The 26,670-nt window shown below is 39.4% G+C and overlaps 1 protein-coding gene across 1 annotated transcript; it reads right to left on the reverse strand.

The window, feature by feature from the left end:
- On the reverse strand, positions 1-25,999 carry LOC124291460. Its single transcript, XM_046728450.1, is given in 7 exon segments — positions 1-2,426; positions 2,762-2,830; positions 17,984-18,114; positions 18,610-18,771; positions 20,240-20,368; positions 23,335-23,397; positions 25,675-25,999. Coding segments are annotated over 7 exon segments (2,073 nt in total). The 5' UTR covers positions 25,771-25,999; the 3' UTR covers positions 1-1,003.
- Positions 26,000-26,670: the final 671 nt, after the last annotated feature.

Below are 26,670 nucleotides of genomic sequence, written 5' to 3' on the forward strand. Positions count from 1 at the left end.
TATTTAGCGGAACAAAAAGCCCAAATCAGTCATGAAATGTATTATCACAATGTGGCTGAATATACATCTTGAATAACAAAATTCATTAAGAATCCTTGATTATATTTGACAATCTATAACTGCTAGGATATATACTACTCAAAAATAGTTAAAGAACAACTGATTATTTCATATGACAATAATTAATTTGTCACACCATAACAGATATAATATTGATATGTAAAAATCAGGTGTTCTTTGAGAAGTATATGTTGTGGAATATCCCAGGTTTTCCACCTCCAGGAGGTACAGTGTTCAGTCCGTTCGACTTAGGTTTGTTGTGACAACATTAGTTATCACTGTATAAAAATGTTGCACATTGCCACATCCTAAACTATCCTGAATCAAGGAATACCTTCATGATGGAAATAAATACATTACTACACAGTTGGTTTATCACTTCATAGGTAAAAGCTTTAACATTTAAAATCAGCTCCATGGCACAGAAATTCTTATCATGCCTGAGCATGCTCAAACATATCATTGTATCATTATCATGAGTATTCTATTAACTTAAATTAGTTTTCATTTATTCTCAAAGTAAATTTCAATATGGTTGGATTTCTGGTGCAAACAAATCAAAAGACAAATTATTTTTTTCTTGTTTTGAATTTTCATGGCAAAATTGTTAAAAAAACACACTTAGAAAACACCTTAACTATCACATTGTGACATGATATGATGCATTGCAGACTGATTTGTTAAAAGAACCCTGTGTCCAGTCATCTACATATCTAATCCAAATCTATGTCTAGGTGCTGAGCATGTCTCTCTGTGCCTGAACACATTCACTTTCTACTGGTGACACAGCGGCAAAAACATTCCCAACACTTCTACACACACCCTTCAAGAGTTGTCATGAAATGGGCATACTCCAAGACTATTGATAAAACTACACTAAAACTCTTTGAAGTGTATAAAGAAACATAGCACTGTTCAAACATGTCTGAAGCACTCTGAGTCCTCATAATTGCTGTACCTCGACTTTAGGTGCCTCTGACTCACTTTGCTCCGGAATCTGAGCTTCACTGGACACACTAGCTTTCTTGACATACCCTTCGAGGTAGCTCAGCCTTGGGGGGAGGCTCATACGGTTCCACGACTGCCTGCGGAAGGTGGGAGGGTTGTCATCCTTAACAGTCTGGTTGGAGAAGTTCAGGTTGAGGAACTCTATCTGTTCATCATCAATCATTGGACCAGCACTTGCAATGCTTTCTGTGTCTGAGCTATCTTCATGGTATGACGACATATCACTTGAAGAAGGAACTCTTAGAGCACGTTCACTACCAGGAGTTCCTAATTCTTTGGAACTTGGCACAACCCTAACTGGAGTTCCTTCAGATTGATGCCTGGAAGAGACTGATTTGGTCACCGGTTCTGCAGCAGGTTCAGAGACGTTGTCGGCAGGTGTATCTTGAGTGGTAGGGGGGTAATACTGAGGTGGTGTGCTACTTAGGGAGTTAGGCCGGGAGGAATAAACCCTCTGAAGGGGGTCCATAGAAGGGTCAATACGTAAAATGAGTCCTTGCAGCTTTGGTGATTTCCTAGATGTGGAAGGAGAACCACTTATTGGACTGTTGCCTCCTTCAGGCGTGCCAAGGTCAGAGTTGTAGTTTTTACTGAGTGGGTGGTGTGTCACCCCCTCAACTCGGGATCTTATCCCTGCAATAGCAATTGGTTGAGACCGCTGTCTCTCGGCCTGACCATCAGCATCATCACTCGGGGCCTCTTGAGATTCTTCTCCAGGTGACTGTTCACCAAGGGCAGTAGATGATTGTGCGTCCGGGAATACTTCTTCGTTCTTCTCCTGTTTTACATGAGCTCTCTGGATGACAATCCTCCCTCTTGGAGAATGCGTGTTAGGGAGATTCATATACTCCTCATCAAGACTAGGTGTGTCAAAATTTTCATCATAGTCTGCAGAACACATGCTGTCAGTTGAAGGACTCATCACGTGACTAGAGTCAATGGCTTGACGATAACTGTCTGTCCTGGCCTTGTCAGCAGTGGGGTGTATCACTGATGGAAAGAGAAAGTCTTTTGAAGAATCCTCCATCTGCAGCTCAACTTTTGATTGGCTAAAAGTGTTCATGCTCTGTGTGGCATCACTTGAGCTGACGGTTACCGTGGTGAGAGAGACATTGGAGCAACTGCTGGTGTGGGGGGTCACACTGCCGTCGATGTGAGGGGAGCCGCTGTCCCATGATGGCGGTGGGGATGGGTCTTCAGCTCCCACACCCGCACTACGCACACCCAGCTGCTGTTGTTTTCGCCGTTCAAGACGCTGGCGGTGGATTTCATCACTGATCGCCTCCAGACTATGAAGAGCCTGGGAGTACAAGGCCTTAGCTGATGCAACATCTTCCTCCAGACTACTCAACGTTAATCTTCTGTTCCTGAAACATGACGGTCAACACATTGTTAAATAAGTAAAAAAACAGAGCTCCAGACAGGCAATGTATTTGCCATTTCCCAGTAAATCTTGAGTTGGTTGAGTACCAATAGATACACAGAGACAATTCACAAAAGCCTAAGAGCAAAAGATCATGTTACACAACAACCATTTGTATCCATATTAGACATTAGACAATTTTCAAGGTATTCTTGTCAAATGGTAACCTTTCCATGAGAGTACTTGTAAAGTAATCACACGAAAACATTATTGATACATTGAAACTGTTATCTACTAAGAAATCCCCAAAATATTGTGTATTACACAGACTGTTATTAAAAGAGATGTCTACTCACTTCCATGACTTGATTAAACTTGATTTTCATCTCAAAATAAGGTCTGAAACAGATAAGAATGACAAATAATGATCATTAGAAAATATGAAACAGTGTGTGTCTGTGTGTGGTTGTTGCTGAATGTCATACTCAGCAATATTCCAGCTATATGACAGCCCAGAGGTTGATATTGTAAGCACCGATTCATACAGTCGGGCAGGGGTGGAAATAACTTTAAAACTGATAGTGTACTCCGGTACAGTGGCACATGTAAAATCACTTGCCCTGATAATTTTTCCACTATACTGGACGATTTTCTTGTTGATTTTTTAAATAAACAACATAATTAACATTGGAAAGTCAACTGAACACCGGTACAGTGTGATATACAAATTTGCTTGCCCGACAGAAAAAAAACACTGGCCTGGGGCGTGGGGCAATGGGATATTTCCACCCCTGGTCGGGGTATGTTGACACGCCTCGTCAATGAGCCTGACCATTTCATCCTATCTCTAGACTAATACACGTCACTAGGGAGAAATTCCTTCCCTGGTATCCTCACAGGTGAAATAACGTAACTACAATTCGCAGTAGCTGCATTGGAGATTCCTTCATACAGATTATACAGGACACACAAGCTTACATTGATCCATCCACACCTCATTTTAAAATTAATCTACATTTTCTCATGTTTACTCATCTTCACCATTTGCCTTAATTCAGTCATGGCATCAAAGGGAGGTAACTCTCGTGTGCATTATCCCACTTCCCAGGCAAACCCTCAAACAAAGCAATAGAGTTGAAAACTAAGGATCACACCCTGCAAACTGTGATAACATGTAGACCACAGACAGCATCACAAGGCACAGTGTATATTTGTCCTTAACAAATAAAAATGAGGCATGGAGTTTCCCAAGTGCTAATAAAACAAAGTACCTTCACCATAAGATAGTTAAAAAAAATGATTAAATCTTTCTTCCCATGTACATAAAACATATACAAGAAATATATATATATTTAAATTCGTTTTCAAATTAAACGTGGTTACCATGGTTACATGTAACAACACAGGTACGAGGGTGTTACCAAGATTATATACACAGGGCTCCTGTATCTCAGAGTGACAGAGGGAAACCGGAATATCGGTGAGCAATACAAAGGAAGTGCATCCAGGTCAGTGGAAAAAATAAAAGACAACCAGCATTTCAAGACTTGACTCAACAAAAGATGACAGTACGACTATTTGTACTGTTGTGAAACTGCCAACAGAGACTACAAATGTTCTCTGAACTTAAAAGCATTTACAGAACAATAAAAGTACTGGAGGGGAGGCGAAATGGGGTTTTGTGTTATTTCACTCATATAGCAACATGTATGCATGTGTAGCTGCTTGCATCGGTCCAGCTTTAAGCCATTTTTACTGTTCCATGGATGCCTGTGCAGTTCAAAACGGTTATCTCTCTCAAGATGCATAATACTCTGAGCCGACCAATCCTTGTTTCATCCACAATGCCAAGCATCAGACAGGATAACAACTACCATCTTATAATGCCTTTTGGCAGTGTTTAAAACTCCCAAAATTCCAAGCCAGACAGCCGGAGTGATAACCAGTGGTACCAGTCTGGATACAAACTTGCCTGTCCACTTTTCAACAATAGAATACAAAATGAAAATCAGGTTTCTGAATACTTTACTGCATATATTGTAACGCAAGGCTAAGCTACATGGCCTGGTTTAGAAAATAGAAATATGCTGTATTTTCTGCCTCACAATGAAGATCAGAGAAATATCTACCAGACCACCGGACAGGCTACTTTGAAATTTGACTGTCCGAGATGAAAATAGACCGTTCCGGACAGTCGGGCAGGCGGGAATTTTAAACGCTGCTTTTGGTAAAAACAGTTGCGCTCTTCAGGCACACATCCTATCAACTATACTTCCCTGGACAATGTCAAAGATATCATTCTCTAAGGAACGTTTGTTAAACATGTGTATGATTTTTAATTATGTGATACAAAGTAATTACTGAACTTGCATACAATCATGAAATGACCAGCCAACATTATCTGCTTGGATTAAGACATAACACATATACAGACCAACCCTAAACCACAGCTCACCTTTCACCCACAAAGCAATGCAATCAACTTCATTTCTAGGTGCAAAATAGAGGGGTGGAAATATGGGTCTGGAAGGTTGAAGACAAACAAGCTATAGGGATGATGCAGGGATGTGTTCAGGTATTCAGGAATGATCCTGGTTGTATAGTGTGGAGTCTGTGTGAACAGGCATGAATCTCTGTGTAACCCCATACCTTCATCAGCAGAATATTTACAATGTTTCACTGTTAAACACCTCACTCAGCAATATTCCAGCTACATGATGGCATGTTAATAAAAGTCTGGACCAGACAATCCAGTGGAAGACCACAGGCTACACAGTTTGGGATATGATGATAGCATCAACGAAGTCAGAGAGCCTGACCAGTTGACGACACCAAGCATTGCTTGCTGAAGATAAATTTTGTCAATGAATGTCCACGAATGTCAATGAATGCCAATGAATTACCCAACTGTCTCAGCAGCAGCAGCACAGTTCTCAGAAGTTCATGCAGCATCATATTTCTGCTCAGTAATTGAAGCAATTGCATGCATGGAATATTGATAACACAATTTTGATGCAAAGATTTAAAGTAAAGCATTGCGAGTTGCAACTAGAATGTCTCTATTTTTCTAACAACATTTAAAAGCCCTCAAAGAAATTTGGTGTATTTGTGAAAAATACCTTGACACATTGATGTCAGCACGGAATATGTTTTGATATACACTAATGCAAAGATGTGAATATATAGATAATTTACAATTGATGTTTGCACACATGAAATATGTTTGTAGGTCAGTAGACTGGTGTAGAATCTAGATCTGCATAATGAGAGAAACGGTGCAGGTAGCTGCTGAGAGAGGGGGAATGTATGTCCTGTCCTAAGTTCCATACCCCTGTCACACACTCGCCTCAACACTGACATTAGAATATTGTCAGTCAGGTTCAATTTTCCTTATAAATACAATTACTTCATATTTTTTCCCAAAAAGAAAACAACCAATCTAACTTATTTTTATAAGCAAGGCAGTGGATTAGTTGATGTTGCTCTTCTCAAAGCAGAATGTAAACAAATCAAGTTTAGAACAATGTACAGCATACCTTTAGTTTCTTCAAACAAGAAAAACATTAGACCAAAATCTTTTGATTCTACATGACTAAACCTGCCGTCTAGCATACTTTTCAGTAAACTTTAGTGTTCAATATTTCATATTAGTATCTTTGGTTAATGTAGATGGGTTTGAAATACAATGGGAACAAAATTTCCTAAAGCTCTGATTTTGGAGTACATTATAAGTTGTTCACTGGTCTTGATGGGGACATGGGCTGATGTACCCTTGATGTTAAGATCGAGGGTACATCACCCTATAGGCCCCAAGGGACCAGTGAACAACGTATTTATCTTACTGAACACCTCAATTTTGGACTGTTTGAAGCACGGGTATTGGATCATAGTATGGAGGACAAAACGATAAGACGACAAGAAAAACAAAGTTAGAGTTATCTCCCTTCCATTGATTTGCATTCGCAAAACATCGGTAATTTCCGTACATCATACATGATTCAATGTTATTTGAGATGAGGATTTTCTACTGCGAAGTACCAAATGAGTTCGGCATTCCCAGCGGGGTACATAGAAAATGTTACTCGTTTGTAAGCGGGGTATATTGAAAATAATAGAAGAGCGCTCAGCCAATCAGAAAATGACATTCATGTGTGAGGAAAGATAAATTCTTTTGTAGAATTGTATCCAAGGTGAAAGTAAGGGTATATGCCCCGAAAGAGATTAGGTCTGAAAAGTTGAACCCCATTGTCTCAAACTTCAGGGGTGAAAGAACTTTAGAGCAAAGGTTTATACAAAATGTCAATGGTAATCACTGGATTATCATATGGCTTATGTTGTAATGATTGAGTAAGTCATTTTACCAAAAGTTAAAGTCACTGGACTATATACTGAGTCCAAGATAACCAGGAATTTAAAACATCCGGGTTATAACACATCATAGTTATCAATATTGTAAAAGTTTCTCAGGACCGGACTGCAAGTTGTAAATGGGGATTTGACACATATCATAACACATTTCAACTAATGTTGAAGTGTTAATGTACCTATATGCTATTCTTCAAAAGGAGCAATGAACAATGTGAAGATCTAATGGTGAGGATCACCAATTATGAACTTGGTATTTGTCTGTTTCCCGTTGCATCAAAAGTTCATACTTAAACCTGCCTATTCCGTGAAAGCTATTACCAAGAACACTTGCAACTATCTATTTATGAAACTTAAAGTATTTCTCATGGTTGTTTTGTGCCCCCTATCCTGCAAGTCTCAACATGTTTGATCTTCCTTCTGAAGAACCTACTTCTCCGTACAACCAAAAAGGGGGCGGTGGGGTGGCCTAGTGGTTAAACCATTCATTTGTCATGCCAAAGGCCATGGTTCAATTCTTCACAGAGGTACAATTTGTGAAGCCCATTTCAGATGTTCCTCGCAATTATATTACTGGAATGTTCTTAAAAGCAGTATATAACCCAACTCACTCACTACATCCAAAAGGCATGAGCTGTCAGTGTTATTACATTGCATATATATATAGTTGCTTCCAAATCCAGCAGACACTTTACTTCATGCACCAAGCAACAAACTTACATATTTTCACATTATGCAATACCAAACAAGTTTATTCATAACATTCTCACAATGCAAGTATGATAATACTGCTCTATGCAATCTAACCTACATACATGCAACAGGTGCTTGAATTGTGAAGAGAAACAGGTCAAAGGACACTGACTTATCTCAACTCTCTATTTTAAGTATCAGAGCTACAGATAACGTTTTGGGTCATTGAGTTATGTACTCCCTTGTGTTCATCTCAATTGGGTATCCTAATTTTCCTTTGAGTAACGAAATAAATTGTACTCACCTCAATCAAACTCATTTGGGTATTGTGCCAATTTCCATTAATTTTAAAAATATAATATAGTTTAAATGTTAGTGTTTGTGATTTACCTTTGATCTGTAATATGAGAAACGATAAGAAAGACTGCAGGTTGTCAAGTTCATGTCCTAAAATAGAACCTCTCAATATACGTCAGTTATTTTATCTATCCACCGGTACGCAAGCTACGATTGGACATTTTGTGTGTACGCATGTAAGATCACATTTATTGAGTATTTACAAAACTTCAAGCGTACTTGTACGCAATAGACTTAATAGGAATTGGGTTTTCACATAAATGTTTGTGTAATTTACGCAGATACGCAGCTTATCTGTACCTCTGAAGTATGTAACAAAAAGTCTTTTTTTCAGGACATTGAGACCAATTCCACGACATATTTTTAACACATGTCTGCAAACAAGTGTTCACCTGGCATTTATTAGACTTTTTAGAGAATTTTATTCAATTTCACCTGGATATTTCAAAACAATTTCAGGTATCAAATGTAAAGAGTGAGTGAGTGAGTTTAGTTTTACGCCGCTTTTAGCAATATTCCAGCAATATCACGACGGGGTACACCAGAAATGGGCTTCACATCAAATGTAAAGAGTGTCTTTAGATAAAAGGTGATTGTTTTAATATATTTCTAATACTTTCAACTGTAGCATCTAACATGAGAGGCTATTTGGGAGTCTGCACTGTTTGATTCTAAAACCCAAAGCCGAAAGATTTTTCACACTTTTAGCCTGAACAGAAAGATTTTTTACAGGATTCCCATGACTTTCACCCTGGCAGACAAGGGTATTTACCAATCTGTTATATTGTTTGTTTGGTGTTTAACGTTGAAGTTTCCAGCCATATGGCAGAGGTCTGTAAATAATTGAGTCTCTACCAGATGATCAATGTACATGTCTAATACAATATATCTAGCTTTCCTTGTAATACCATTAACCTTTATATTCTCTGTACATGTGATGTCATTTAACAAGACTGAATACATGTGACCTCATTAAACAAGACAGAATAATTTGTTTTCTACTCCTAAAGGTTTTGATTTTTCCAAACTGAGAGAAATCAAGAAACGTGTTAGAAACACACTGCAGGCAGAAAACATAAAACACAGCTTGTTTTCACTCATAAACATGAACTGACTAGTTTTCCAGCAAAGCATTCCTATTGTAATCCTTAGTATTCACATGTTGCTAGTGTGTGAAAAGGGTATAGATATGTACCGACAACAAGCAAGAGAAACTACTTTCACGGGTGGTATGTACTCACAACAGTGATAGCCAGTGCTGATTGGCTATGCTACTAAGTTGGAGGAAATGCCGGCGTGTAGCGAAACTATACAAGTAAAATAGTTGGAAAAAAATTAAAGTACAATCTTGCATTTACAAACAAACAACAATCCATGACCAAAAAAAGGTTTTTGACCACAGACAATTACACAAAACCATCTACCATCTCAAACAAATGTCCAGTCCATAAATAATTATTAAAATCTGCTCATAAACTTAACATGACCATGCAAAACACAATTAAAACAAGGCATAGTTAATCATATAGAAAACGGTGAACAAGAAAATAATTCAATAAGCAGTCTTATCAGAGTTATCTCCCTTACAACTACATGATATGTGACAAAAGTTGATCTATTACAATAAACAAGCACCATGCATATAGCCTCAGGTATCATCAGTGATAACAAAATATTTTGAACAGTCAGAACCAAAACCAGGTTATGACTGCATACAATGTTCCATCACCAGTAGCCATGTCAACATGTTTAGAACATATTCGGAACAAAATTTGGTTGCTGTGGTAGCGTTTAAAAACATATCAACAAAATTGGTTGCTGTGGAGGCAGCTGTTAAAAAGCGGTAGGGTCAATGAAATATCTAACAATTTTTCTGAAGGTGTTACTAACAATTTTAAACAACAATTATAAGCACAATATGTGACATGACCTGGGCTACATTCAACAACGTGACCTTTGGTCTAACCTGATCATAAGTTCAATATCTAACTGTGATTTCCCACAGTCTGAACGCAAGAGTCAAATTGTGAAACTGGGCCTTGTTTCACAAAGTGATCGTAACACTATGACTGTCGTAACTCCTATAGTTTAACACAGACTAATGACAATCATAGCCCTACAAACGCTTTGTAATAAAATGTAATTTTTGGAGTAAAATTGATATTTTATACTTATCCTGACTCATGCTCTTTTGCTTGTCTTCTTCTTCTTGCGAACATAGTGGAACACTTGTATCTCCTTATTTGAAGCTCCCTTCAAAATAAAATCACTAATTAATTGGTACTCACCACGAGTTGCTTCCCTTTGTCTCCCCTGGCGGGAAAAGGTGTCGCCACCTTCTGCCCATGTGCTTCACTCTCTCCTGATTTTCTTGAGCCCAACACTTGGACTTACAGGGGAAATCCAAAGTGTTATGTGGGGAGGATGGGAGGAGGAACTAAACCTCATGAGTCAGGATAAGTATAAAATATCAATTTTACTCCAAAAATTACATATTTTTCCCTTATCCTGACTCATGCTCTTTACTTGTAGCATCCTACGGAAGGAGGTGGGAGTAACAGAATACTTTGGATTTATAATTAGTGATTTTGTATAGATATACTGTAATATCCCCTACGGAACTTCATGAAGGCTTAGATTTAGGATGTTTCCTGTATAAAAAACCATAGGTTATATAAAGCCATTAAAATGCATAGCCTCAGGTATCATCAGTGATAACAAAATATTTTGAACAGTCAGAACCAAAACCAGGTTATGACTGCATACAATGTTCCATCACCAGTAGCCATGTCAACATGTTTAGAACATATTCGGAACAAAATTTGGTTGCTGTGGAACGCTATCAATGTATTTGTTAAAACGGTAGGGTCACTGAAATATCTAACAATTTTTCTGAAGGTGTTACTAACAATTTTAAACAACAATTATAAGCACAATATGTGACATGACCTGGGCTACATTCAACAACGTGACCTTTGGTCTAACCTGATCATAAGTTCAATATCTAACTGTGATTTCCCACAGTCTGAACGCAAGAGTCAAATTGTGAAACTGGGCCTTGTGAAAGTGATCGTAACACTATGACTGTCGTAACTCCTATAGTTTAACACAGACTAATGACAATCATAGCCCTACAAACGCTTTGTAATAAAATGTAATTTTTGGAGTAAAATTGATATTTTATACTTATCCTGACTCATGCTCTTTTGCTTGTCTTCTTCTTCTTGCGAACATAGTGGAACACTTGTATCTCCTTAATTGAAGCTCCCTTCAAAATAAAATCACTAATTGGTACTCACCACGAGTTGCTTCCCTTTGTCTCCCCTGGCGGGAAAAGGTGTCGCCACCTTCTGCCCATGTGCTTCACTCTCTCCTGATTTTGCGAGCCCAACACTTGGACTTACAGGGAAATCCAAAGTGTTATGTGGGGAGGATGGGAGGGCTAACCTCATGAGTCAGGATAAGTATAAAATATCAATTTTACTCCAAAAATTACATATTTTTCCTTATCCTGACTCATGCTCTTTTGCTTGTAGCATCCTACGGAACGGAGGTGGGAGTAACAGAATACTTTGGATTTATAATTAGTGATTTTGTATAGATATACTGTAATATCCCCTACGGGAACTTCATGAAGGCTTAGATTTAGGATGTTTCCTGTATAAAAACCATAGGTTATATAAAGCCATTAAAGGGGAATTACATTATGAATATATTGAACAATACATATAATATATATATATATATAGGTGACTCTGATAGAGGCACTGAAATTGAATATATCAAAAAGCATATGCTTAAGGTTGAATAACTTAAGCTGAACATATATACATAGCCCTAAAACTCCAGAGTTATAAGCTAGATCAGTATGTATAAAATACATATTAATCTTGTGAGGATAATATTTAACCTACTAGGGACTGTCAGTTGCTGAGCGGGGACCAGTGGTCCCAATGAATGCCAGAGACATCTTCTGTAGTGATGTCTCTCAGGTAGTGATTAGCAAATACCATGTTAGATTTCCAATAGCATCCTTCCATAATCGTGTTCAAGGAACAGTTACCGTGTGCTAGGGGTGGAGGCCAGTGCCCTGATCTCATGTGGATTTGATGCTGTTGGTGGGTCCAAGCCTGCTGCCTTGTAGGCACGGAGAATGACAGTCCTTATCCAAATAGATATTGTGGTCCGTGACACTTCTGTTTGATTAAGAGGCGATAAGGGGATGAATAAACGCTTGAGAAATCTTCTCCTTGTTTTGGATGAAGTCGTAAATACACTTTGAGCTCTTACTGGACACAGTGATAGGTCTTGTGTATCTTGTGATCCGAGAATAGAGGATAGCGCCGGGATGTGGAATAATCTGTCTGGTTGACCTGGCAGTTGATTTTTAGCGATGAAATCCCATCTTAATCCGAGGTGCGCTGTGTTATGATTGTCATCAAACTGTATCCTCTCGTAATCCAGAGCGTGAATTTCAGACATTCTTGCTGCCGTGGCTAGAGATAGCAGAAACAGTGTTTTCTGTGAGAGAAATTCAAAAGTTGTTGATTCAAAAGGTTCATAGACCTCACTCGTGAGGTGTTGTAACACTACATTCAGATCCCAAGCTGGGGCGTGGAACTTCCGCTTTTGGTCCTCCAATCGGAATGCTCCGTAGTAAGGCCAGTAACTCTGGAGATCTTGTCAATTTGACACCCGCTCTCATGGTGATTACAGAACTAAGCTGGCAAGATATGTTGATATCGTTGAACCTTTTAAATGTTTGTTTTGGCGCAGGTAACACAAATAGTCTGCCACTTGAGGTTGTAAGCCTCTCTTGCTGTAAAACCTTTCTTTGCTGCATAATTTTCAAACTGTGCCACTTGTCGCCGTACAAGCCACGAGTTGAGTAACGTAAAGCGTGACTGCTTTTGCCGCCCTGGCAGAATATCCTCTCTTGTTTAAACACATTTGTATACAGTCCATACGTGTAGTTGGAACATTGCTGGGTTTCCGTGCACTTGTTTGGTGTGAGGATGAATTAACAGGTTTGCGCCGCTTGGGTAGCTCCAGTGCTGGTTGACCGATTTCTTGAATTAGTGTGGAAACCACGTTCTGGCCGACCAGTAGGGCGACCAAAGTGAGTTGTAGGCTCTGTGTTTGTCTGATTTTCTGTAATACTTGAGGTATTATTGCTGGCGGCGAAAACGCTGCAGCGCATTGAGGCCTTCCCATGATAGACTTAGAGTCCGTTGCCCAAGCTTGGGGGTCTGGGACTGGTGACACGAATGTCGGTAGTTGATTGTTGAATCGCTGTGGCTTAATAGGTCTATTAGCGGCTCCTAATTGCTTGATTATCTGTGCAAATATTTCCCTGTTGATCATCCACTCTGTCGGTGATGGTAGATGAGGCCAAGAAAGAGCGCCTGCTAGTATATTTCTGGCTCCGAATGTGCACTGCTCTGACATGTAGATTTAGATCTTGTATTAAATCGAACAGTTGAAAGCTTAGGTTCAAAAGGTTCATCGATCTCGTTGAGCCTTGCTTGTTTATGTAGAACGCCACTGTCGAATTGTCTGTATGGATCATTAGATGCGCATTTTGTAGAAATGTGCTCCAATGTAGAATGGCGTTGATTACAGCTTTCATTTCTAGAATGTTTATATGGAGTTTGCATTCTTGCTGATTCCATAATCCTGATATCGCATTGTGGTTGGTGAGATGAGCTCCCCAACTTGGAGTGACGCTACCTACATACAGATGGGTTTTGTATTCCTGCTCTGCTAAACAAATCCCTTCGCAGACATTCGATTTCTTGGTCCACCATAGTAGATGAGGTCTGAGATGTTTCGGTAGACTGAATGGTTGTACATCGTTGAGATGTGCGTTGATGAGGACCTGTAGGGGACGTAACTGTAATCTGCCTGTGACAGTCATGTCTTGGGCTGATGTGAGAAGACCTAGTAGGCTCTGCCATTGTCGGCGTGGTAACGGAGAGAGTAGAGCTGGTGGAATGGTCTGTTGTATCTTGAGCCAACGGTCTTCTGGTACCATAATACGGTTGCGATTTGTGATGAATCGAATACCTAGGAACTGCAGGTCTTGGCGATGGTACTAGGTCCGACTTGCGTAAGTTTACTAACCAACCTAGTTGTGTTAGTAGCTTTATGATGTAATTTTAACTGTAGTTTGAGACGCTGTGGATCTTGATCTACTTGTATCCCGTCGTCGAGGTAAAACGCGACTCGTGTAGCCCTTGACGATGTAGAAATATGATAATCGGTTTCGTTATCCTCGTGAATAGCCAGGGGCTGATGATATTCGAATGGGAATTACTTTCCACTGGTAATGTAGCCCTTCTAGAGTAAATCGTAGGTATTTCCTGGAATCGGGATGAATGAGGATGTGCAGGTAGGCATCCTGTAGATCTATGCTGCCCATGTAGTCCATAGGACGAATCATCTGGCGTAACTGAGGTAAATGTATCATGCGAAACTTCGGTGGTTTGCGTAGATAATTCTTGTTGAAAAAGCTCATGTTGTAGATGAGTCTGTATTTCTCCGTGGAGTTTTTTTTTTTTTTTTTTTTGGGAACTAGGAAAACTGGGGAGTAGAAACCTGGTTCGACGTTTGCTTGATCTATTACTTCTATGGCCTGTTTGGATAGGAGTGATGAAACAGCCTCTCTTATCTTTGGTAGTTGTTGCGCTTGTAAATCGAACTTGGGGGGTTTGATTGTCAGCGGAGGCTTGGCCTGTAGTGGGATTCGAAATCCGTGTTGAAGAATGTTGGAGACGTAGGGTCTTGCAATATTCCCCAGTTTTCCCAGTGTAGTTGGAGCGTCCACCCACTTGTGCTGGCTGTACTGGAACGGCTGGGGTGGAAGACTCCAGTCGTTCGAACCTGTGTTTCAGCCGCCTATAGTTGCGGGAACCTCTGGGTGTCCTGCCTCTTCCTGATCCTCCTCTATAGTTGCCATATGGGCTTACTGAAAAGAATCTTTACCTCTAGAGCTGGCTATCTTCCTGTCTCTTGCTCTTTGTAGGCCCGTGAACTTAGATCTGCCTGAGTATCTTTGTGAAGTCTGACGAATGACGCTGGCTAGTGTGTCCATCGATTTAATCATAAGCACTTCCCTGGAATCCTTAGAGACTTCCTTGGCGACTTTGTCGATTTCTCCGTCAAAGATGGATGTTGTCGACCACGGGGCTGTATAAAGTGGGGCTGTAAAGTTCTCCCCCCAATTACAGGAAGCGAGGAGGCCTTGACGACGAGCTAAGGTCAGTGCTGCTGAAACAGATGTAAGATGATCCGTTAAAAACTGCTGATCTTTCTTTTGCATAAGTAAGGCAGAATAAATCATTCTATCATCTTCCGTCGTGGAATCCCGGAATCTAGTAATAAGAGTCTCATTGATCGTCCTAGATCTATTTAACCCAAAGAACATACGCCTCGTCATGGTTTCTATATGAGCCAACTTGATCATCCATCTTGTAAATCTTGTTCTTTACATCGCTGATGATCTTATAGTTCTCATCGATGTCCTGGGCTTTGTAGAAGGAGTCCATGTTATGCGTGGAGAACTTCTTGGCATGAAAGTTGGGCAGATGTGGTGTCTGAACTTTCGTAGCTTTCTGGAAAGCTGCATCTAGATTCTGTGGCACTGCCGCGAATCGGTCGATCGGGTAGAGTGATTGCATCTGGATCGTCTTCCTTCATCAAATACGTCTGCGCTGTATTGCCACTTTTAGATGGTGATGTGAGATCTAGGTTATTGACCATCCAATACCGTATCTCTGCATCAGAAAATATGATTCCTCCATCATCCTCAATACCATCATCATTAACAAATTGTTGATGCTCTTCGGGACTGCGTGTAGCTGTCTGTATATCTGATGAGGTTTGTGGCGATCTAGTTGACTTGTGCGCCGCTCTATGTGGAGATCTGACGGGTGATCGACCTGGTGATGAACGAAGTGGAGATCGTCTATGGGATGATCTTCTCGGAGACTTGTGAGGTGAACGTTGATAGCTTCGCGAAGCTCTTCTATAGTCCCTCGATGTTCTTCTAGATGATGAGGATCTGAATCATATGTCCTTTGTGCGGAATGCCTTCGCGAAGCTTCATTTGCGTCCGTCCGGGATCGATGATATGACCTTCGCGAAGGCCTCCGTGGATGTCTGATGGTCCGAGTCCATATCTAGAGATGAAATCGAAGATGGTGATGATCTATCCGCCTTCCAAGGCCTTCGCCGAAGGCTGTACATCTAGGTCCTTCGTCAAGGTGGTCCGGACTTCCTTCGCCGAAGGTGACATCGTCTTGGCTGCTACGCTGACGGGGGTGCCTCTGGGGTGTTGTGTCACGTTGGAGCCTTCGCTGGCTGGCTCGGACCCTGCTTCTGCAGTTTGTAGTGGTCCTCCATGATGTTCATAATCTGCGCATCATGTCTTCTGGGATGATCTGTGACGAAGTCGTCGGGCGCCTTCTCTGCGATGGGGTTCACATCAATAACGCCTGACGCCGGTGTAGAGGCATCAGGCTGCATGGTGATCTCTGCAGAAGTCACAGTCGCTGACACCGGGTCGCTTCTTCTGTCGTAAGTCGGGATGATTATCGGCTGATCATCGTAGAGACCCAATTCTGCTGCTGGAACGATCTCGGCTGAGAAAGTTCTCGCTGTCTTCGTAGATTTTCCTTTGAAGTCTGCGCTGCCCTGGGTGTCCTCAATCTGCGTTGAGACGACGATGAGGCCCTCTTAGACTTGGTCTGCAATGACGGGGATGTCTGGGGAGCCCGGTCGCTTCTTCGAGGTAACGGATCTGCCCCACGCCTCCTCTACCGCAGGGTCTCTAGCAGAACACCAGACGGGAGAGGGTCGATCGCTAGCAGCTGACTGGATGGAATATCTGGACTCTTCTCGCCATGTTTTGCCCTTGTTTGCGTGATCTATCTGCAGCACGCCTTAAGACGAAAGATGATATTTATTAAATGCAGAATGAGATAAATTAATGCAGTAACTGCAACGTGAATTAAACGCATTAACGGCGCGAGAACAACTAGGGCATATTACATGTGGATCGGAGGCAGAAAACGTAATCTACAAATCGCATACAGATTTTCATCAACGTAAAGCTAGCTGAACAATCACGAAACACACGGAATAAACAGTAGAAATAATGATAATTAATCAATACAAATAGTAAAGGATACTAGCTATACCTCTATAGTAACCTATGAGAGGTAAAAACTAAGAGATTATCAAAGGATATGGTGTGTAAGGAGACACGAGGCGCTCTCACATCCTGCTCACTGGGCGAAGAAGGAGAGAGTGAAGCACATGGGCAGAAGGTGGCGACACCTTTTCCCGCCAGGGGAGACAAAGGGAAGCAACTCGTGGTGAGTACCAATTAGTGATTTTATTTTGAAGGGAGCTTCAAATAAGGAGATACAAGTGTTCCACTATGTTCGCAAGAAGAAGAAGACAAGCAAAAGAGCATGAGTCAGGATAAGGAAAAATTTGTAGAACTGGGTGCCGTTGTACAAAGCGATCTTAGCGCTAAGGTGACCGTAACTCCGATACCTCCGATAGGCTTAAGGTAGCCTTAGCGCTTAGGTTGTTTTGTACAACGGCACCCTGGACCCACAAAGCATTGGCAATGTCAAGAACAATCTTAACTGTACAGTTTAATATCAGAGGCTTACGAATGATCTAGTGCTACGAACAATTTGTGGTTTACCCTGATCACATTCTTTAGGTAAATTCACTCATTAATAAAAAGGATTAAAAACTCATTTCGAAAGATGACATCCATCGTTTGTTATTCATGTACATATCTCCATCCTGTTCAGATAAATAACCCTGATCCATCCAACAACACAGTTCCATTCTGCATCCAAATCGAAATAAGCCCAGGTAAAGTATCTATCCACTCAGATTACACAATGGATGAGACAAATTCTGATAAGGAAGATAATACTGATAAGCATAAGAGATGGTGATGTTGCTTCAGGAACAAATATTTTGTCACGAAGGATCTGTGGTATTCATCGTGTCAGAATAGAGAACGAATATTTTGGATAATCCAGGATGGCTGATGTCAGAAAGCATGTTTTCAGCTACACAAAATCTAGTGGCTAGAAGATGCAGATATCTCACTTTGATTTGGTAATCGCACGCTTCAGTTCCTTCTGCAGAAGCTGGACCCTTTCCTCAGAGTTCTTGAAGTTGATGGTCGTCCTTTCATGTTCACGCTCACTCTCGTTACGCTCCTTCTCTGCCTCATTCACCTGACAACATCCGAGATAAAAACTAAGAATGGGCAGAAATCGTTCCCTATTAGCCAGTGCTATAGTCTTGCCACACATGGATAGAACTGTAGAACATAAAGGGAAGTAACTCATTTTTCTCCCCACTGGCTCAATAAGTTAATGAGACTGTACAATACTATAGGTGAGCCAAAAATCATAGCAGGCAAGAAAATTGTAACAGGCAACATTCCTTTGTTTGCTTGTTTATGATGTTTTCTGTGGGTTTTCTTTGGTATTTTTAAAGACACTGTAGCTTGGAAAATGTATGCAAATCTTTTAGAAAAGATGCGAACCAAACACACACACACACCCCAAGAATAGTAATATATTAACATGGGACAATGTGCCACATCATATAGACTAATAAGCCTACATAAGTTTAGGTGAGCTAATTTTTACATATATTTAATCAGTTTGATTATAACAGAGTAACTCAGCATCTCATCATTTCAGTTGATATTTCAGCATTATCACCTTCATGGTAGCATGGTTGAGCATCTCCTGCCAGGCGGGGTCCGATGGCTGTTCCCGTCTCATGTAGCCCTGTTCTGCTAGTTGCACCATCTCCTTGGCTGCTTCGTGCATACTGCAAGCTCTCTCATACCTCAACGCTGCCTTTTGGGTCTCCAGGTGGTCCTAGAGGCCATTAGGGACATTGTTGTCATCACTCATTTAACAATGACCTCACATAGGATTAGGTTATTAACATGATTAAGGGTCTTGCTTCAGTAAGCTCCCCTGATCAACTTCTAGGCCAGTCTGTAAGTAATCTTTATAAGTTCCCCTATGACAACAATATAAATGACAGACCAGCTTCAGCTTTTTCACAGAAACAGGCGAGGTAGAAGGAGTAAAGTACTACCTTGGTCAAAATAAAAAATAATATATTATCAACACTGCAGGGGTGGAAATAACTTTAAAATTGCTAGTGTACTCTGGTACAGTGGCACATGTCAAATCACTTGCCCTAATAAATTTTCCACTATACCGGCCGATTTTCTTGTTCATTTTTTAAATAAACAACATAATTAACATTGGAAAGTCAACTGGACACCGGTACAGCGTGATATACAAATTTGCTTGCCCGACAGAAAAAAACACTGGACTGGGGCGTCGGGCAATGGGTTATTTCCATCCCTGCACTGAATATCGTTTGCTTGATATCTGCAAGCATATTAAACTCATGCACTATGAAAACCAAATGCCTTTTAGTAAAATGTTGAATGCAACATGTTATACTTGGAATTACACTTTCTCAGGAAAGTCTGGATTCTAGTACTTTGGGGGGTTTGCGTTCCATCTGGGATTTCAACTAATACCCTCAAAATCTAACAGCAATCTAACTCACTCTGCCAGCAGCCACCATGGTTTCCACAAAACTGAAATCCTGATAACTGGTAGTCTTGATCATACACAGTTAGAGTGGCACATGTAAAATCACTTGCCCTGATAATTTTTCCACTATACTGGACGATTTTCTTGTTGATTTTTTAAATAAACAACATAATTAACATTGGAAAGTCAACTGGACACCGGTACAGCGTGATATACAAATTTGCTTGCCCGACAGAAAAAAACACTGGACTGGGGCGTCGGGCAATGGGTTATTTCCATCCCTGCACTGAATATCGTTTGCTTGATATCTGCAAGCATATTAAACTCATGCACTATGAAAACCAAATGCCTTTTAGTAAAATGTTGAATGCAACATGTTATACTTGGAATTACACTTTCTCAGGAAAGTCTGGATTCTAGTACTTTGGGGGGTTTGCGTTCCATCTGGGATTTCAACTAATACCCTCAAAATCTAACAGCAATCTAACTCACTCTGCCAGCAGCCACCATGGTTTCCACAAAACTGAAATCCTGATAACTGGTAGTCTTGATCATACACAGTTAGAGGGGAACATAAAGAATGTGACTAAAGTGCATGGTCATCAGAATGTGTGAGTGATGTTAGTTATAAAGCCACTTTAAGCAGTACTCAACTTATATCACAGCATTATCAGCTGGAAATTTAGCCTGAGAGAGAAAATATCACTGTATTATGTGTATACATGACAGCACACCCAAACATCAATAACATCAATAATTTTTCCCTTACATCTTTGGCTTTAATCCGAGCATCATAGTAAGGTCGAGCTTTTTCCACACATGCTCCAAGTTTTTTGGCCAGAGCGTTAAGTTTTTGTGTTGAGTCAGATAAAGCTTGACGGAAGGAAGCTCTGGCATCCTGAAATATCAATAACAGAAGCATGGGAGCATATCATGGTTGAAAACAAAACTTCTTACCTTTGAAATTACAAATATAATTGTCAAAGATTCAGATGATCACAAAATATATACCATAATGAAACATCCTACATGGACAGCTCAAGTACCTTACAATGACAACCATTTCACGCTACACGAATCATTGGATGCAATCACTCTCAAAACTCTCTTAACAAAATTTTGCTGGTGATCAACATTCAAATAAATTATACCTCACTTTTTGCGATTTACAGTCATGATTATTATATTATTTTCAAAATGTATATTGTTTGTATCATATTTAGTATGTTTTCACTAAGGGTTTCTCTTTAATGCATACAGCACAGATATAAGGTTGGTTGGCTGGTTTGTTGCTTAGTGATGCTCTCAGAAATATTCCAGCTACATAGCGGCAGTCTGTAAATAATCGAGTCTGGATCAGACAATCCAGTGATCAACAGCATGAGCATCAACCACAGCAATTGGGACACGATGACATGTGTCAACTAGGGCTGTAACGAATACACTATGTTGCGAATATGATACATATCACGAATATTGGGTAACGAATACGAATAATTATTCACGAATACAATACTGTAGTTAAGTGATTGATGTACAATATTGATTGCCTATGGTGATAGTGGTAATTTGTCACAGCAATAACCAGTCATCTCATGACACTCAAATTTGGTATGTAATAGTTATAGTTGACAGTACCATGTGTGGCCTTGGCAAACTAACATGACTTGCGCTACAAGGCTAGTACATAATGCATTCTTGCATATCTCATATTGAAAAAGGACATAAGGGTTCAAGTAAAACATACTCCATAAAGTCTTTTGTAAATATTCATGAATATTCGATTCTGGTGACCACGAATAACGAATTGAATTCATGAAGGGCTACGGTTCGATTCACCGAATATGCGAGTGAATCGTAACAGCCTTAGTGTCAACCAAGTCAGCAAGCCAGACTACCTGATCCCGTTAGTCGCCTCTTACAACAAGTATGGGTTGCTGAAGACCAATTCTAACCCGGATCTTCACAGGTTTAAAGATATAACTAAGGAATACTAAGCCACAGGGTATTTTCAACAACTTCATGTCAAACACAGGCACTGTACTACTTAAATCACAACACAAATATGGAAATAAAGATGAATTCATTAACAGTCAAACATATACATGTACTGTAAATAATCAGCTCACTGCAAAATGTGGCTTTCATTTGAAAAATTTCATATGGGATTTATCAAAATTTCAAAATGTACTCAGAGGCTAACATTAAGCCAAGGTAAAAGTCAGTAGAAATTCTGACATTGCAACAAAGCTTCAGATTAGAAACTTATTTGCATAAAATATCCTCAGGAATTCAAGGTGGGTCGGTTTTATCTTCTTTTTTAAAAACTTTTTTTTTATTTCTTAGTGGCACCAGGTGGGCACCTGAGGTCTTCAAGAGTACCATATCATGTAGTGACAATGCCTTATGATGAAACATTGAAAGATTTCTACATCAAATCATTATTCATCTTATTTATTTGCAGATTTGGTCAGTGAGGACCCATTATTTCAATTTAATGCAATCCATTTTAGCCCTACGTACACTGAAAAACATGAAAATATCTTACTTGATTTGGATGAAAATGATGAGTTGAAAAGCACTCCAGTCATGATATTAACTTGGTTAAAAAAAGATTTAGGGTCGGGGGTTAAGGATAGGGTCGGTCGGGTTACTGGTAACGGACATATTTTTAGGGGGGCCTAATCATATTTGAGATGCTGGAGTACAAATAGTTGCGACATAGATAGAAGAACTGTAAAAAAAAAAACAACTACGGTCTTACAACTGTTAAATGGCATCACTTAACTGGTTTTACCTTCTGTAAAGCCAAAGTTAAATGTACTTATAGACAGTCATGCCCTAATAGATATAGGTATGATTAGATACATATGGAAAGTACATGTAACTCTGATGTATATATCTTTATTTTGTTTTTGTGTTTTGGTTGACTAGTAACAAAATACTAACATTTTCCCTTAAAACATGACAGGTTGGCCAAGTTGCTATGGTTACCAGGAAGACAGGCCAGAGGTAGCTATTAAATTTGCCTCAGATGACACATTTATTTGGCGTAAGGAGTACTTCAGAAAACATCACTTTAAAGACCACTCCCACTTGATACTTGACTGGCCAGTTTCTCCAACAGCTCAAAATCTGAGGGTCACAATGACGCCCAAGCTAACACATCACAAGTCATAAACATGATAAATTAAATATTTCCACATGATAAGCAACTGATTAATATTTCCTATTTAATTCATGTGTTTACTGTTATATGCTGTGTCATAATGAATCATCTTACAGAGACTCATGCACTTCTGTATATTCTGTGTACCAATTCTAATCATCTTTGTTTCAGATTTCAGAGGTATTTTCAACAATTAATTAATATAAAAATGCAGTCAATGCATACGCAATAATTAAAATATGTGCACTAAAGCCTATTCCTCTTTATTGGTCCTCTTATCAATAAAGTCATCTTCACCAAGCCATCACATCCGTTCGCATGAATTCATTTGCAATGCCATGTATATTAACCAATAAACATGAACTGGAAATTTTTAACTTTCATATGGGATATTTAACAGACACCTGTCGCAGAAATGGGTTGAATATTGGCCTCTGGAAAGGCCCAGATAAATCCCTGAATTTATTTCTGACACCCATTTTATTCTTTTCTTTCTATAATTTTACACTGAAACACCGACAAACCTATCTGTAAAATCATTTGTTACTATGGAAACAGGAAATAATTAGATTCTCTATCCAACAGGAAGTGGAGAAATAGGATGCCTTACTGATTAAAGGAAACAGCATCCTTTGAAGAGCGTGTAGAGGCAGCTTAGAATATGACTGTTACAGTTCAAGAAGTAGAATACTCACGTCTAACTCTAGTTCCAACTTGTTGATCTCTTCAGTTGCCTTGTTCAGCTTCTCAAGCTCTATCTGAAAGTGTGACAGAAATGCGTCCAAGTTCACACAATTCCTATTGGCCTTCTTATTCATGGTAATAACAATAAATACCATGTACACAATGATTTCACAAATATTAGACTATAACTTTGATTTGATCATTCTAAAAGTTAGACAAATTCTTACCAGTTCTGAGCACCATTTTTACATATCTAACAGCCTTGTTAAACTTGCACATGAATAATACTAAACTACAGTACTTCTTGGAATTTCAGCACAAAATCTATATTTTATTGTTTTCATGATCTAATAAATCCAAGGATACTCAAATTAGGATGGTGTCAAATTTCACAGAGGGCACAAGCATCTTAAGCAGTATGTTAGCTCTAGAATGGAATGTAAGCACAAAGCCATAGAAAAGTGTATGTTGCATTTATCCAATGACTAATGATAGTTTACCCATCAATGCACCATTGATTATGCATTGTCAGGTGTAGTTTGCTTATCCTCACCAGTGTTACCAACAGCCTACTATTGATGACTAAGCTTGAGATTGCTATTTCTCTGTGGGTCATTCAGCTGTGAAGTTTAATGTTCACTCAGTCTGTGACAGAAATGAGTTCACTACAACTGAACTAGCCTGAACGTGGGTCTATGCATTATTTATGTTAGAGCATTGTGTATTTTGTGGACTTTTAAGTAATATTAGTAGGGCTTATTAGACCAAACAGATTTGTCCATGTCTCCAGATGGGAGGCCTAAGCTGCAGTGTGAACACCTACATCATACAATCCAGAATTCCACATAAGCAAAACAAATCCAAATGACAAAATTAATTTTGGCTTGATAACGTAAAACATGCATGAATAATTTGAAAACCTGAATGTATACCAACACTTTGTCTTTCCCCAAAGCATCAATTTCAACTAGCGTGCCTATCTTTCTCCACAGATGTTTTAGGAACCACACATACCCGAACTCTGCTGCAGTTAATAATACATACACAGGTTACATATCTTGAATATTGTTAATGTACGTCAATATTGAGAGTTTACTTTTATTACACATCTGGGGCAGAATTTTAAGCAGAATTTTCTTTAGATATGTAAACTCACCCTAGAGACATGTAAGACTAAACCAGGAGAGTAAAACATATCATATGTATAATGAACACACAAGATAACTATCAGTTCCAAATGTGAATGAGAAGCTGTACAAAAACATCAAAAAGGTTCAATTCTTCAGTGCATTAATGAATGGGAAAGAGTTCCTTCCGTTCCCCCCAACTCTAAACCAAACTCTAAACCTAACCCTAAACCCAAACCTAACCCTAAACCTAGCCCCAACTTAAAGTTTGGACTTTTAATCATTTTGTGAGTTCTCTTGTAATTGTTGTGTTAAGTTTTGTTTATAATTCTAGAGTATTTATACATATTATTTGGGTTTGGGGAACGGGAGGAACTCTTACCTATCAATGCCTGGAGGGTAGAACTCTACTGATGATGTGAATAACTGGATTTCATACACATATAAATCAGGTAATACAAGTGATCATTTTTAGAAACTTTCCTGAGGAAGAAGCTTGTAGATGAATACAAAATGGCACATGCCGTACCAAAATGTAACATGCAAAGTACCAAACTTGTAAAAAATGTCTTGTCTGTATAATCTGATGTAAGATCTAAAGATGAGTAGTCAACATGGTAAAGGTAATTTATTTACTTGAGCTATTGATCATTTTGTGAATGACGAGTAACATATTATGTTCTATAAAGATTAACCATGATTATACCGGTAGTTAAACCGAATACCCAACATCTTGGAGACTTCAACAGGTTTAGTCTTATAATATGAAATAAATCTACTTGTCACTTCTAGCGAAGAGGGGGTCCAAATACTACATATGATCCTGCTTAATGCTACAATCATACCTGGGCTCTACAAACCAGTGATTGATAACAAGAGCAACAATCCATACCGACACATGAAGTCACAGCATGGCCACCCTATCCATTGAGTCACCTCTATCAAGCATAGGTTAGTCATGTAACTGGCAGCCCTAGAATTAGTACAGGGTGAATGCGATATCTAAAATGGAAGGTGACATAATATCATACTAACTCACTAGGAACTAACTATTCGTGAACGGTGCTGTTATTTGTTTTGGAGATATACAAATAAAACTACACATGACTATGAAATCACATCTATATTCATGGCCCATCATTGCCAGAGTAAGTAAGCCTAGCCCACAATATTTCTGGGGTTTATATAGCAAAAAGTGTTAAGCATTTCAATAATAACAGCCACCTGAATCCGTGGATCCAGTTTTTCATCATGGAACTCTTCGCTGTCAGTTGACAGTTGTCTTCGTATCTGATGCAGAGCCTCTTTTTGATCCGCCATTTTGAATCAAAGACTGAGGAAAGATGTCAGAAATTTCTTTGGCTCAATAATGTCCAGTTCTTCACAACGTTATCCATTTTAACCACTGTCGTCTCTACGTAGCTGAAAATACAACAGACGACAAATCATGACGGGGTTCCATGGTAGTCACAGCCCCGATAATGATTACAGAGCTGCCAAACAGTTCTTGTTGCTACCGGAAGTGGTTAAACGTCACCGGGGTTAACGCGGAAGAAACCGATATACCGGTGTAATCTTTGATATAGACCCTGTGAAATATGTACACCATTGCCGTGATGTGAGAACAGTTTTACCTTTGAGTCTGTTTTATTTATGTTTACTTTCGCCATTCTCCCAGGAAAACTCCCGTAGTAGAAGACAATATTCGTCGTTTATGGAGTTTCCTCGGATCCTCTATATGGATTGCCAAATTTTGTAAGATACACCTTCTGTGATATTGATTGAAAATCATTGATGGCCGGAGAGAAATATGTTCTGAACGAGCACAAAACATTCAAATAAACTAATTTACCAAATTTAACCAACAGAAAAAACATATCTCGCGTGAACAAAATATAACATCCGATAAGAGACATCAATAAATATGACATAAATTTAATATGATAATTATGCAATACATTCAGAAAACGTCTTGCACAACCTGAAAATCAACCTAAATATATACCAAACATTTTACGAGCGCTTCTGATAGCGCCGATTTTCCACGCAAGATTAAAACAAATTCCAAGTGACATAAACAAATGCACCATACATATAAATATTTACATACCCCAGTGAAAAGATCATACCTCCTTGTGTCGATCACAGGTGGGAACTGCCATGTATATATTTGCCTTTATGGCCTGTTAATGAGCACCTGTTACGACACTCCTTGATAGC

This window comes from Haliotis rubra, unplaced genomic scaffold, assembly GCF_003918875.1.
Source record: "Haliotis rubra isolate DU_JTF1 unplaced genomic scaffold, ASM391887v1 Scf113, whole genome shotgun sequence".
NCBI lineage: Eukaryota > Metazoa > Mollusca > Gastropoda > Lepetellida > Haliotidae > Haliotis > Haliotis rubra.